This window comes from Pipra filicauda, unplaced genomic scaffold, assembly GCF_003945595.2.
Source record: "Pipra filicauda isolate LSUMZ 115617 unplaced genomic scaffold, ASM394559v2 scaffold30_size5312502_pilon, whole genome shotgun sequence".
In the NCBI taxonomy this organism is placed as follows: domain Eukaryota; kingdom Metazoa; phylum Chordata; class Aves; order Passeriformes; family Pipridae; genus Pipra; species Pipra filicauda.
In genome coordinates, this window is record NW_024104432.1 from 1894224 (window position 1) to 1907405 (window position 13182).

The following is a 13182-nucleotide window of genomic DNA, read 5'->3' on the forward strand; positions in this document are numbered from 1 at the left end:
CACTTTCTTTCCCTACACTAATGTTTGCCATCTTAAATCAAAGATAAGGGTATTAACCCTTCTCTATAAAGTGGTTGCCTTCTATAGATATCTAAGCACTAAATAAAAACAGGTATTGACAGCAGTAATAATTGATCCGAACATTCAGGTTTTCTCACAATTTCCAAATCACACTGTAAAGTGTTACCTGACAAAGACCACACAAGACATAGCAGTGACATTTCAGAGATGCCCTCAATTGCATTTATAAAGTGAAGAAAACATCTTAAGACTGAAATTTTGTTTACAGTTGCAGTAGTCAGCTAATGGAATGATTCAGAACAATCTAAGGGCAGAACTAACTTTTCTCTCTGGAGAGAGAAAAGCAACCACAATGCTAAGTATGCTTTGATGAATTACCAAGACAAATGCCATATCCATCTACTTACACAATACCACTTCCCTGAAACAATGAAAAAATCACAAAAAAATTTGTTGAACTTGGAGAAATGTATTTTCTTTCATCTGTGTTTATATGGCCCATTTTAGAATCATCATCATCATGGTCAGGCTTCGCGAACGAAGATTTGGGAAGGGCTCTACCCATGTTTGTTACAAGTGCGCTGGTGGCTTATGAGGCCAATACGAGACAGGCATGTCCGGTTGCAAAAGGCACAGCAGAAAGACTCCTTAGGTGGTATGTTCTGCAAGACACGATTCTTTCTGCGTTGTCTTTTCTCCTCGAGAGTGATCCTGCGTGCGTTCTCAAAAGCATCAGCAGCGTTATAGATGGTGTGTCTCCAGACCTCCCGATTGGAGGCCAGAGTAGACCAGTTATGTTGATCAATACGGCCAAGGCTGAGATGTTGTTTCAAGGAGTCCTTGTATTTTCTCTTTGGAGCTCCTCTCTTGCGGCAGCCGGTGGCAAGTTCACCATAAAGCAGGATCTTAGGGAGGCGGTGGTCCTTCATCCTGGAGATGTGCCCTGCCCATTGCAGCTGCGTTCTCATTAACATGGCCTCAATAAGTGTGATTTTAGAATCAAATAACTGTGTTAATACCTGCTCCAAACAATCCACTTTTTTTTTTCCTATTCTTTTCTGGAGAATGTAAGACAACAGTGGTAAGGTTCTAGCCTCTTCTTGTGATTCAAACTATAAAACATTCCAGAATGTCCTGATGTACCTTTCCTCCTTCATCATTTTCAGAGCTCTCCTGCTTTCAATAATCCAGGGCTATTCACACTACCTGAGAAAACCATCCAAGACTATCCACACTACCTTCAGTACACAGAGGCATATAAAGGCTCCTGCATTGTCAGTCCTGCCATCTAAACTTTATCACGCATAGTGAATACACTTGAGATTTGAACTGTTTAGTACACTAAGTGTATATCAAGCCCATATGCTACTGGGTTTTTTTCCCCCTCATTATTTGACTTCTTTTTTCGAAAGGTTTCTTCAACTGTTCAGCTACCCTTCCTAACACTTTGTTCAGACTTACATAGTACTTTCCCATCCACTCTAGCCATTTGTCACATTCTTCCTCTGAAAAGCTCAGGCACCACTTTGTCCTTCAGTGCACTCCCCTCCTGTCTCCTTACTGCAATACAGTTGCTTTGCTCTGAGGAATGGATCAGAGGACCTTGGACTACTATTCTCCATAAATTACTAGCAGTACTGCAGCCTGCCTAGTCCACTTCTCCATCTTCTCTTCAGTATCAGAGAAAGATTCACAGAATTATGAGGAAAATTTAGGTTGAAAAAGATCTTTGGAGATCACCTGGTCTGACCTTCTGTTGAAAACCAGAGCCTTACGATGGGTTACCCAGGGCCTTGTCAAGCAGAGTATTTCACCTCTTCTCTGGGGAACTTAGTTCAGTGCTTTACTGTTCTCACGGTGAAGAACTGTTCTATAGAGATATAATTCCCCTTGAATCAACCTGAGGTTGTTGCCTTTTGCCCTGTTACTGTTCATGCTCATGAAGACAATTATGTAAATCATCTTTACAGTTACCTTTCAGGCATACTTTGGTTAGATTCCCCTCCTAAGAACTTTCCCCTCGTCAGGTCAAACAAACACAGCTCCATCAGCATTTCTATATAGGTCAAGTTCCCCAACCCTCTAATCACCTTGGTGGTCCCTTCACTAAACGCCTTCAATTTTACCATGTCATATGTAATCATACGTGGCAGGTATGATGGAGACAAAACTAGAAGCAGTAGAAAGTTTCCATTCAAATGCTATTTTGCTTCTAGTTTGATTTAAAAAAAAAATAACCAAAACAACAACAAAAAAGCTGCCTCAAATGTACTTGCCACAGGTTACAAAAACTTTCTTTCAAAGAATGGGAAGAACTTCCATACAGCAATTATTTACTTGGTTTTAAATTTATATTTCTAAAGTACCTCCTATTTATCAGCTTGTTTCAGAAAATAAACTCATGTCTTAAATAAATACTTCTTACTTACCCATGCCAAGAAACAGAACTCTTCAAAATCTACACAGCTTTTTTTCAATACAAACTGAGAAACAAATTCTTTTAAATGCTGACCACAATTTTATTGCCCTTGCTGATTTTAAAACACATTTTCATTTGTATATGCTTTTATAATTCATTCTTTTCTTACCTTCACACAAACTGTTGCGGATTTTTTTTTTGCATTTGATTATAAGAGTTAATATTCTAAAAGCATTTTTCTAGCCTACTGTAAACTTCACACTTGAGTATGTGTGCTCTGAATACTGGAAGCAGTTTTTGTTTTTACATTGGATCATCTTGCTGAAGAGAACTCTAATAAATGTAACCAAAACATACTACAGCTTCCTTTTATAATATTCAGTTAAACAACAAAAATTTCTCCCAGTATCTAATTGCCTAAGAAATACAAACCTGTACTTTCATTTGCATTAGACAAAATTGACTGGATGGTTTAACTATTCAGTGGCCTAATTTTAAAAAGTACTTTTTCCCTGGAATGTTTAGCACTGCCTCCTTCCCATAACACTCATTAACTTACTTTTTAGGGAACGCTAGCCAACAGAGAAATGACACACAGCAAATCTCTGACCAACTCCTACAGTTGGTGTCCAAATTACTTTGATATTCACAAGACAAGCTAAAAGTTTTATCCTTGAGACCAAATCATATTTTCATTCCATTTCTTTAAACCACAAACACTTAAGCCTCACACTCCTATCACATCCTAATGCACATCTGAAATGAAAGTAGTTCTGGGAAAGTAGTTCCCAGAAAAGTTAAATGTAAAATTAACACAGTTGTGAAGGCGATTGCTTACCCTGTTAATAAACTTTTGAGCACATTAGATCTCTAAGAATATAAACTGAGTAGTCTTTCAAAAATTGCCTTCTATGCATTAAAAACCAAAAAAATCTAACCCAAAAGTTAAGTTTCTGCATTAAATTAAAAGCACGCAATATTTGGGAAAATTTCAGGAAGAGCGAGGAGGGGAAATATTGAGTGATACTGAAAAAAGAATCCAATATTAAGCCTGGAAAGTAAACATGCTATATACAGATAAATGAGCATGTTCATATGCGTGTATATGTGTGTGCATTTTGGATTTTTTGCAATAACTATTTACGTTGGAATACATAACGTCATCTTTTCTACTGCAATGAGAACTGGGTATTTTATCAATTTTTTTTAAAGACTGGGCAAAAAAAAATCTGCTTTGCATTTTCCCTTTAGAACAGCAAAACCTTAGATCAGATATAAAAGATTGATTTTGAAAAGATGCAGGAGTGAAAAGTAACAAAACATACTATGCTCTCTAGTTCTGTATTCGTATGTGCTTTAGAAATAGTACATAAATACAGCGTAATTTCCCCCATTTCTCTACCTGCTAAAGAAGCCAAAGAAGTTGCATTTGTAGGAGGATAAAAGACAATCAGAAATAAGATCCATGTAAATTATGATGCTATTAACAGTAAAGATTGCTATTCAGGGGGCTAATATAGAAATCTTCATACTATTTTGTTTACACTGTTAACAAACATCAGGTTAATCATAGGTCTGCTTTGGTAATACAATGTGCATTTAAAGGCAGGGTACGAACTTGTACCCGAAGTTATTAAAATCATGACATGCCTTCTCAAAAATAGTGAAAAGAGTAGATTGTCTCCAATTTGGTTTTTACCAGGTTTACAGTTTTCAAAGTGTTTGGGTCACAATTGGTTCAAATTGTTAGTGTCAAAAACTATCTAGCTTATACTGTGATCTATATCCCAAACTATGGAAATTCAGATCCAAAAGCTACCACTGCCACTTCATTGATCCACTAACCCCCTGAAAAACCAAATCAAACAAAGAAAAACAAACCCAAACAAGCACTCAAACCAAAAAGTACAGTACAACCCCCCAGAACGCTAACAGCCTCCTCACTGCCTCAAACTGCATAGAAGAAACAGGTCAGTGATCAAGAACTAATACCTAATCAATACCTGTTTTACTTTCAGATGGCAAATAGGCAAAGCGGCAGTGTGACACGGACTACCTAGCAAAATGAAGAACTGAAGCAGGAACAGATCAATCTACTTAACAACAGGAAACACACAGGCTAGCTATGAATCTTGCAAACTAACAAACTGTATCAGATGAATGTTTCAAGCCCTGGACTCCTGGTCTGGCAGTACTTTTGGTGTAGACACAAGCCATATTTGATCTTATTTTACTATCTCTAAAGGAAATCTAAGTGAACTACTGATACAGAGATAACATTTTTTCTGCAACAGATGCCCAAGCCCTAATTGTCTTTTAATACCCACTAACCCTGGTAGAGGTGTTTCAAACTGACAACACAGGGCAAATAATTAAGTAGCTAAATCACTAACTTAGAAGAACCAGATAGAATATTAACAAAGCATGTTTTTTCAACCTACTAGCTCATGCAGCTTTACTGTGAACTGGAAATTTGATTTATATTCTCTGACCTCTACACTTCCTACCAATATTCTGCAATTCTCTGAATGATATGTATGTTAAACATTCATTCTCGTCATGTAACTATTGACATGTACTACCTTGGGGTACCTCAGAGAAACAGCATTAACTTTAAAATGGCTGAAAATCTGATATTGCTTCCTATGAATTACTCAACATTTCCCAGATTGTAAAAATGGAAAAGTCATAAAGAGACTGAAATAATTTGATAATGTTTGATATTTTCTCTGCAGTTAGAATTATTAAGTCTTTTCAATATTAGAGAAACTGCTAAGGTTTCAATCATATTACTGTAGTGGAGTCTAACAGCAGTGATGAACGTTTAAGCAAGCTGCCTTGATACTCAATGCCAAACCAAAGAAAACAGTGTCATAATGGCTTAGATACTCCTACCTCCAAAACTTCACTGGAGAAATAACTGTTTTGACACAGCTATGACTTGGATAAAAAAAAAACATGAAGAAAAGTCACAAGTTGTTAACTGGATACCTCATATCTGATCAATTTACAGACAAGTAGTGTATGATCCGCAACATATTTACGCTTTTTGTCATTTTTTCTGAAAATATATTAAAAAAAAGCCAGATGTTCTCAAATTTCGTTCAGACTCCAGCATACTTTTACATGTTCTTTCTATTCCAAACATTCAACTGTAATATATATTTGCCATTGAAGAGCTTGCAGACATAAACACATCCGGGTGCAAGCTCATGGTTTTAGCTTGCTTCTGAGTAGAGAAAATAAAAGTGTTTAAAACACACAGGGTCTTAATCACTAAGATAATTCAGGAACCCCAAATTCTTTTAATGAAATGCACTTATAACTAAACAGTAATAGTAAAAATAGTAATGAGTAGTAATAATATAAGAAACCTATTCTTAACTTGCCTTTGTCAATGATTATACCTTTTACTTGCTTAAGGGCTTTCCACAGCTAACGGAGCTCTGGGTAGCCGGAATATTTCAGCAAAAAGGTAAATTACCCCATGAAAATGGCACTTAATGAGTTTTCCATTACAGAACTTATCAAACAGTTAAAGCAATCATTTCACTGTCAGAACAGCAGGAACTCTTCTTCCTTCCAACACTTATGATGCATCACACTAAAAATATGCACAAAATTCCAAAATCTATAAACATAAAAATGTACTTTTATAAAGCAAGTTGTGAGGACCCAACTACAGATGTAATTGGAAAAATCAAAAAAGTCAAACATGCTGAGATGTCTTTAAAAGTTACACACATTTAGGAACACAACATTTTCCTAACTACATCTTCTGATACTCCTTCAAAGACAACAAAAACGTTGCTAGTGCAAGAGCTCCCACATATATATCTGAACATCTATAACCTTACAGTATAGTAGTACTACCAGAACTCTCAGATATTACATTTTATGCCATAACATACTAAGGGCCTTTCTATACATTCAGAAAGATTACACTGACCAAAACCTTTGGTAATTAATCCTTTGCTTAAAAATTAACATTTTAAAGAAAACCTACCACTCAATACAATTTATTATTCCAAAAAAACAGACAAAGTAAAAAAAAGAAATTATATTTAATCACAGTAGCAAATTTTCCTTTCCGTTTATCAAGCAGGAAAAGGTAGGTGCTTCAGTGAAAGTGTCCTTATAGGGAGAGCAGTCTCATCTTTAAAAAAACAGTATCACCACAGTACATGAGGGTGCACTGGAATCCATTTGGTACTCGTTATACAAAATGTTATACTCGACAAAACTGGGAGGGGGAAAGCCAATTCTCAGTACCTAAGTCATCTTCATCTTCCATATGAATTTCACTACATGATCCACACTTTCTAACACCTCCTTGATCTGACTAATGCAGTTTGTTCCCCTCCTGGGAAGGCTGTGAGACCTTAGAAAGCACAAGCTGATTCAAACTGAGTTGGTTTCTCTGAAGAAGTCTGATGAGAAATCCCATATTCTAGGACTATGTCCTTCTACACCATGATATCCTACTGCAGTAATGAATCCACTGAACAACAGGGTTCCTTGTAATGGCAGAAACTGGAACACTGCACAGAATCCTGTCCCAGAACACAAATCTCACTGCCAGATGAAGTAAAAATGTCCCTTATCATTTTCACACTTAAAACTTCCCCACCTCTGTTTGTATACTATCCCTCCCCCATTTCCCCCTTCAAAACGAAGTCCAAAAAATCCCACAAGATGACAGAAAAGGTATTAGTGTTTTAAATTTGGGAATCAATCAGTAACAGTGAAAGTGACCACTAAGCACATTCTTTAAAAAAACAAACCAAACCAAAACAAACCCCCCAAATCTTATAAACCCATTTGCTTGGCTTGCCAGCAGCTGAAAGACTGTCCCACTTGACAGCTAAATCCAGTATGTTTTGCTTTGTTTAGTCATTCCACTGAGAAGAGACAGCAGTCAGCTAGTCACTGGTAAGCTGTTCCCCCACATCCTTTCCCCTACCAACACACAAATCAACTTCGCCAAAGCAGGAGCCATCTTTTATCCACCCAGAAGGTTATATAAGCAAAGATATAAGAGGAAGATAAATGTGCTGCAACATGGCAAAAGCAGAGGATGGCCCACAGCTGAAAAACTGATGAACTTCAATAGTCTATTCACCTCTATCAGTTATGTCTAGTCTTGTGGATACTATCTCTAAGTGTTTGCTTTACTTTTATTAAATTGGTTTTTACTAGGGAAGAACAAAAGGAAGATACACATATTTAATACAAAACCCAACAAGTCTGATGAACGGACAGGACAAGTAATAATGTTTTAATGCCCTACAAAATTGGATTTTCCATTAAAATACAACATAGCACATAACAGCCATGAACACCTAGAATTCACAGCACCAACCCAATAAATGGCAAGCAAACAGCTACTCATGGAAGTAGCAGAAGTCTCCTGGTCCTAAACTTTCCTGAAAGCCTGATGTGACAACAGCAACCTGTCATCTTTATTGAGGAAATATAAAATCATTTGCCCTGTTGAAAATCAGAATTTTTCTTAGGAAGGAAATACATCAGGGAAATGCAGCTGAGGCTTTTTTTTTTACAGTTACTGAGGAAAGATGTGAAATATTTAAGAGAAGTTTCTATCATCTCATAAGTTAGTTTAAAAATCTCAAGTCTGTCTCTAAAACATTGTCTCCCAACTTTGACATCAATATGAGCTCCAAACTGTAATACTTGCAGAGATGACATCCAAATAAGCTTTTGACTACACAGAACAAAGACATTTTCTATTTTTCAACTCTTGCAACAAAATATGTATCTGTAGAGCTGAAGCTATTGGAAATGGGTACGTTAGCAAAAAACTCCTCAAAAAGCACATTTTTAATACCTACATAGTAATTACTTAATTTTAGCCCTCATGTCACATTTTTCTGCTAGACTTTCTTAATTTGGAAAGCCAAAGCTAACTGTCACTAGTGCAGGTTGAGACGTACTTTTAGTTCTCTTAAAAAAATAAATTCTATTCTACTTAACACCTCATTGTGAATGTATAACTTAATTTCCCAAAAGACCAGCTAAGAAATAAGCTGTGATTATTTTAAATTCAGTGTGCAGAAGGGAAAATAACCCCACAACACCAAAACCCAAAACCAATCAGACAAGCATTCTTATATTTGCTCTTTGTTCCACCTCTTATTTTTACTAAAATCACCTATTTTTAAATTTTTTGCTTTCTTTATTGCTAATTTATTCCTTATTTTAAACATATATACTCTACACAGGTTAATTTTTACTGTTCCACATTTTGCTATCTGTTTATATTTTAATCCAAATGGTTTTATATTTTGTTATTAAAGAAAGACTCACAAAGGATTAAGATGATTTCTTCAGAAAAAAAAAAAAAGATTATTTTTCCTTAAAGAGGAGATTTAATCAGAATAACAAATTTTTCTTTCAGAGTTTATCAAGCATTGGTGCCTCATTAATTACAGAATGACGCAATTTCAGGTTAAAACAGTGTTAGAAATGTGACTAAATAAAGGACAATAATGAAACTGCTATAATGTAATAGGTATTCTTTAAGAGTATGCTTAAGATGGCTGTTTCTTCCCAGTTTCAAACAGAACAAGAACAAAGAAATGCCTCCCTGTTTACTCAGTGTAAGTGCATATGACCACTATGATTCTTTAGCTCCACAACAATATCAGCTGTTTTAACACTCCTTCACATCGAAAAATTATGTGCTTACATATTTATAAATTCTGACTTCTTTGCACAATTAGAAGTAACATTTAAACTGAATCCTTTGTTAATTTCTTCATCCCAAACAGTGCATCTACATATCTAAAGCTGTAGCATTCACTAAGAGTTTGGTGATTATGTCTTGCAGCAAAAGATTAGATGCTGATTGCCACTATGAGATTTACTGAAATACAACAATAAAAACAAAACCAGGTAAAATCTGGTTTAAGGTAAAGTTAAGGTACGGTAAGGGCAAAAGCACTCCAAAGAACAATCTGCTTTGGCACTTCTTCCTAGGTTAGGAAATTCCTATTGAAAAAACTGAAAAGTAGCAATTAAAAAAGCATTGCAAGTTCAAAATATTGAGCATGGCTGCTACCTAAAAGACATGCCAAGTATGTTAACTATGATGTAGGTGTGCCTAACTCTCACTTCAGCTTATGGCTACCAAAACAAACAGCACAAACCTTTTAACTGTCTGGACAGAGAGAGAGACAGCTTTCCTCCCTTAGCTAGACTGAAGCATGGTATTTAGCTTCTTTGTGTGGTACTTAGATATCCCGATTCATGTGTGACACATCTCTCATTTGAGGACCTCTATCATCTCACCTCAATGATGAAATAATGAGAATAAAAAGAGAAAAATGAGTCAAGTTCTGTTTATATTCATTTGCCTCAGAGAAAAATAGTGTCAATCAGGTGTTTGCACATAATAGACTACTTCCTTAAAAGAGCATTTCATGGAGTATTTTTAGATCAAATGAATTTTTCTGTAAAATTCACATACAGAAAATTTACTGTTTTGTGTCTTTTATTATGCAAGCCTAACATAAAACCAAAATATTAATGAGAAAAGTTGATTTTTATCGCCGTAAAATACTTAATTCTGGAAGAACATTGAGATTAGACATGTCCAGATCAAAGTAACTATAATGTGATAGGTAAGAAAAATTGCAGGCTGATTATGAAAGACAGAGAACGAATTGTTAGTTTATTTACCTTTGCAATCCATCTAAGCTAAAAAACTGCATTACTGAAGAGAAATTCACTTGCACAGCAAGAAAGCTCTTGAACCTAAGAATCCAAACTTTTTTTTAAGTGCTCCAGGCAATTTTTATTAAGCTATAATTATTTCCTAAGTCTCTGAAAATGTTCTACTTTGCAAAGTTTAAGTGACTGGTAAATCAACATCCCACTTAAACCATTGTTGACACTTGTTGCAAAATTTCTTTTCCATAAGTTAAAAATCAAACACAAGCTGAGTTTTTCCACAGGAATTAGTAGTACTGTGAGAATCCTTCTCCTTTCCTTTGGTGAAAGGCTTAAAATAATTTCACATGCCTTAATTCTCTGGCCAAAAAATGTGCACAAATACTTCTACTAATAAACCTACAGTACTACAGTGTGCCTGTTCCCAAATGACTCAAGAGTCCCTCTTCAACTGATCTAAAGAGAAGAAAATAATCACTGTTCTCAGTAATTATTCAAAAACAAGTAAACTGAAAGACTGATTTAAATCTACAACAATAACGTGCCAGATAATGAAAAGGCAAAAGCATACAATACCTAAGGAAGCTAAATACCTAAAGAGGATATTTTCTACCATCACTACAGTATTTAGTTCAGTATCTGAATAAAAGGAAAAAAGTGATAAACTTTTATCACCTTGAAAAAAGGTGAGGAACTTTCGTAGAACTGCCTCTATTTGCAGTGCTAAGAATAGTTTTTCTTATGGCCCACCTTCACCTTTGAAGAAGTCTGCATCTTCTAGTAGTTTCATTTTTCAGATTTTAATAATGAAGCAGAAGTAATATGGAAAGAGGAGGCTTCTTATTGTTCACAAGTAAAACAAAAAGATAGCATGGATTAAGTAGTGACATAAAATATTTACGTGCACCAGGACTCCTTGTTACATACTAGCACACAATTAAATAGCAGAATTCTCAAAATTTTCAGCTACATGATACTCTCTTGTAAATCTGCACTGCAGATTTTGCATCTTCACTGGTGGAGCAATAAAGGAATACAAGAACTAGAATAGCGGAGACCTCAATCAAGATTCTGTTGGATAATATCACAAAATAAAGTACTTTGTATTTAAACAAGCATTTGAAAAATAACCAAACAAACCTACTGTAATGTACTTTGCACATAGGGAAATCTTTGTCCTTGTAGCTGTTCCAGAGAAAGAGATTTATAGTGGATTCACCCTCTGAAATCTAATGTACTCAGCAACTGCAGAACAAGAGCACCACTCAGTGGAACTATCAGAGAAAACAATACTGGTAAAGTCAGTGTTACATATTCATAGCATAGCAATAAAAAAGGAGTTTCAGGTGATTCTACTAAGAAAAAAAATTTTCCCACTGTCACTACTTGGAAAGTCATCCCTGCTTCTACCTAAGAGACAGAAAATCCATAATTAACATATCTGCAGATCCTGCCAGTATCATAGCACAATTCATGACTTTACTTTTCCAGGGTCCTGCTTTTCTAAATGGGAAATAGATTTATATTTGTCATAACAGAAATAAACAATGAGGAATGCATGTAACAATTAAAAAAACCCCAAATACACAATACATGCACGCTCTCTTTTCTAATTACACTAAATTTCTAGGACACAGACTACTTCTTTGGGAAATGTGAAAATGTTCAGTACTCAAACACTACAGAATCTGTTTTGGTCAGAATAATGCATTACCTGGTAAATTAGTCTTCATTATATCAATGCCCACTTGAAGCTCAGGCTCAGCCGCAAGGACTGCATAATCTCCTTGATGAGAGATATTGAAGTTGTAATTCGAATTGATACTAACTACAGTATTGGCCAGGAAAGGTTTTCCTTTCGATGTCCTTTGCAAGTGTACTTCATTCCAAGGTATGCACATCTTTTCTGCAATTAATTTCCGCATCAGCAGGCGACCAGCCTATGAAATAAAATGGAAGTGATTCATACAGAACTATTATGCTATCTGCAAAATACCTCTGGCTGCTAGAAAACCACCTGCCTGAAAAATATGGCTTTATTATTGCTGATACAAAGTAAGAGCGTATTTTAGCTGAATAATTTAAATTTCCCCGCTTTTATAAAAGCCTGTGTCTGCAAAGCACGAGTTCACCAGACCTGAGTATCAAACACATTTATTATCACTATTAGCACAGAGGCAACATAAGACCCAAAAGCAGTCCCAGCCTAGAAGAATCACAAAAACAGTTCCTTTCCCTACCTTGTTTACTTGCTTAGGATACTTTACGGCACAAATAAATATTTTTACACCACCCTGAACGGTAACATTGTCTCAAGCCTTCCTTGCAGTACAGCCACTCCATTACTTCGGCACTAAATGAAATACTGAGCAGCTGAAAGTGATGAGTAACTTCTTACACACAAATTAGCAGATCTGTATCACAAACACATCCTGATGCGAGATTTAAAACCTGAATCGTGTAGAATAGCTTTATTCTCTTACACACTACACCGCTGTCTTAGGTACAGTCTCCCAGGGTACGCTGATTTTGTCTCCTAACTTGACAGCCCGACACAGAACTTGTGACGTCTTTCACAGTAACTACTGAGAGCAGACTGCAAACACCTCTTTTTGCTCCGCGGCGAAGCAGAGCTGCATACTTTACGCATCACGCTTTGTACTTTACGATACATTACTTCCCCGAAATGCCCTTGTAGAGCACGTTTTCCTACGAGGAGTCAGACATCTGGGCAATGCCCAATCTGCAGAGACAGCCGCGTCCCCGTGCCCCCAAGTACCAAGGCGGCTTTGGCATCGCGAGCAAAGACAAACTGGCCGATGCGGTCCTTCTCCTCGGGCTGCACCAGCTGCGCGGCCAGCAGCCACTCACGGCGGCGGGGGCGCCAGGCCCCGCAGGGGAAAGCCCAGCGCACGCTGCCCATGGCCCTTCACGGCCCCGGCCCACCCGGCCCCGCCACGACCCACCCCTCGAACACGGCGGGAGCCTATCGGCGTGCGGGAGGGACGGAAGGCCCCGCCCCCGAGGCACCACGACCAGTCCGATGTCAG

The 13182-nt window shown here is 36.8% G+C and overlaps 1 protein-coding gene across 5 annotated transcripts in view; it reads right to left on the reverse strand.

The window, feature by feature from the left end:
• The window catches only part of AASDHPPT (aminoadipate-semialdehyde dehydrogenase-phosphopantetheinyl transferase), a 39584-nt gene extending 26498 nt beyond the window's left edge, over positions 1 to 13086 (reverse strand). For all 5 annotated transcript variants that reach the window (XR_005564351.1, XM_039383478.1, XM_039383477.1 and 2 more), the window contains exons 1-2: positions 12912 to 13086; positions 11847 to 12072 (exon numbers count right to left, since the gene is read on the reverse strand). Coding sequence is in view for 4 of the 5 variants with exons in the window: in XM_039383478.1 (XP_039239412.1) it covers positions 11847 to 12072; positions 12912 to 13055 (370 nt within the window). In the remaining variant the exon portion in view is untranslated. The remainder of the gene's footprint in view (positions 1 to 11846; positions 12073 to 12911) is intronic.
• Positions 13087 to 13182: the final 96 nt, after the last annotated feature.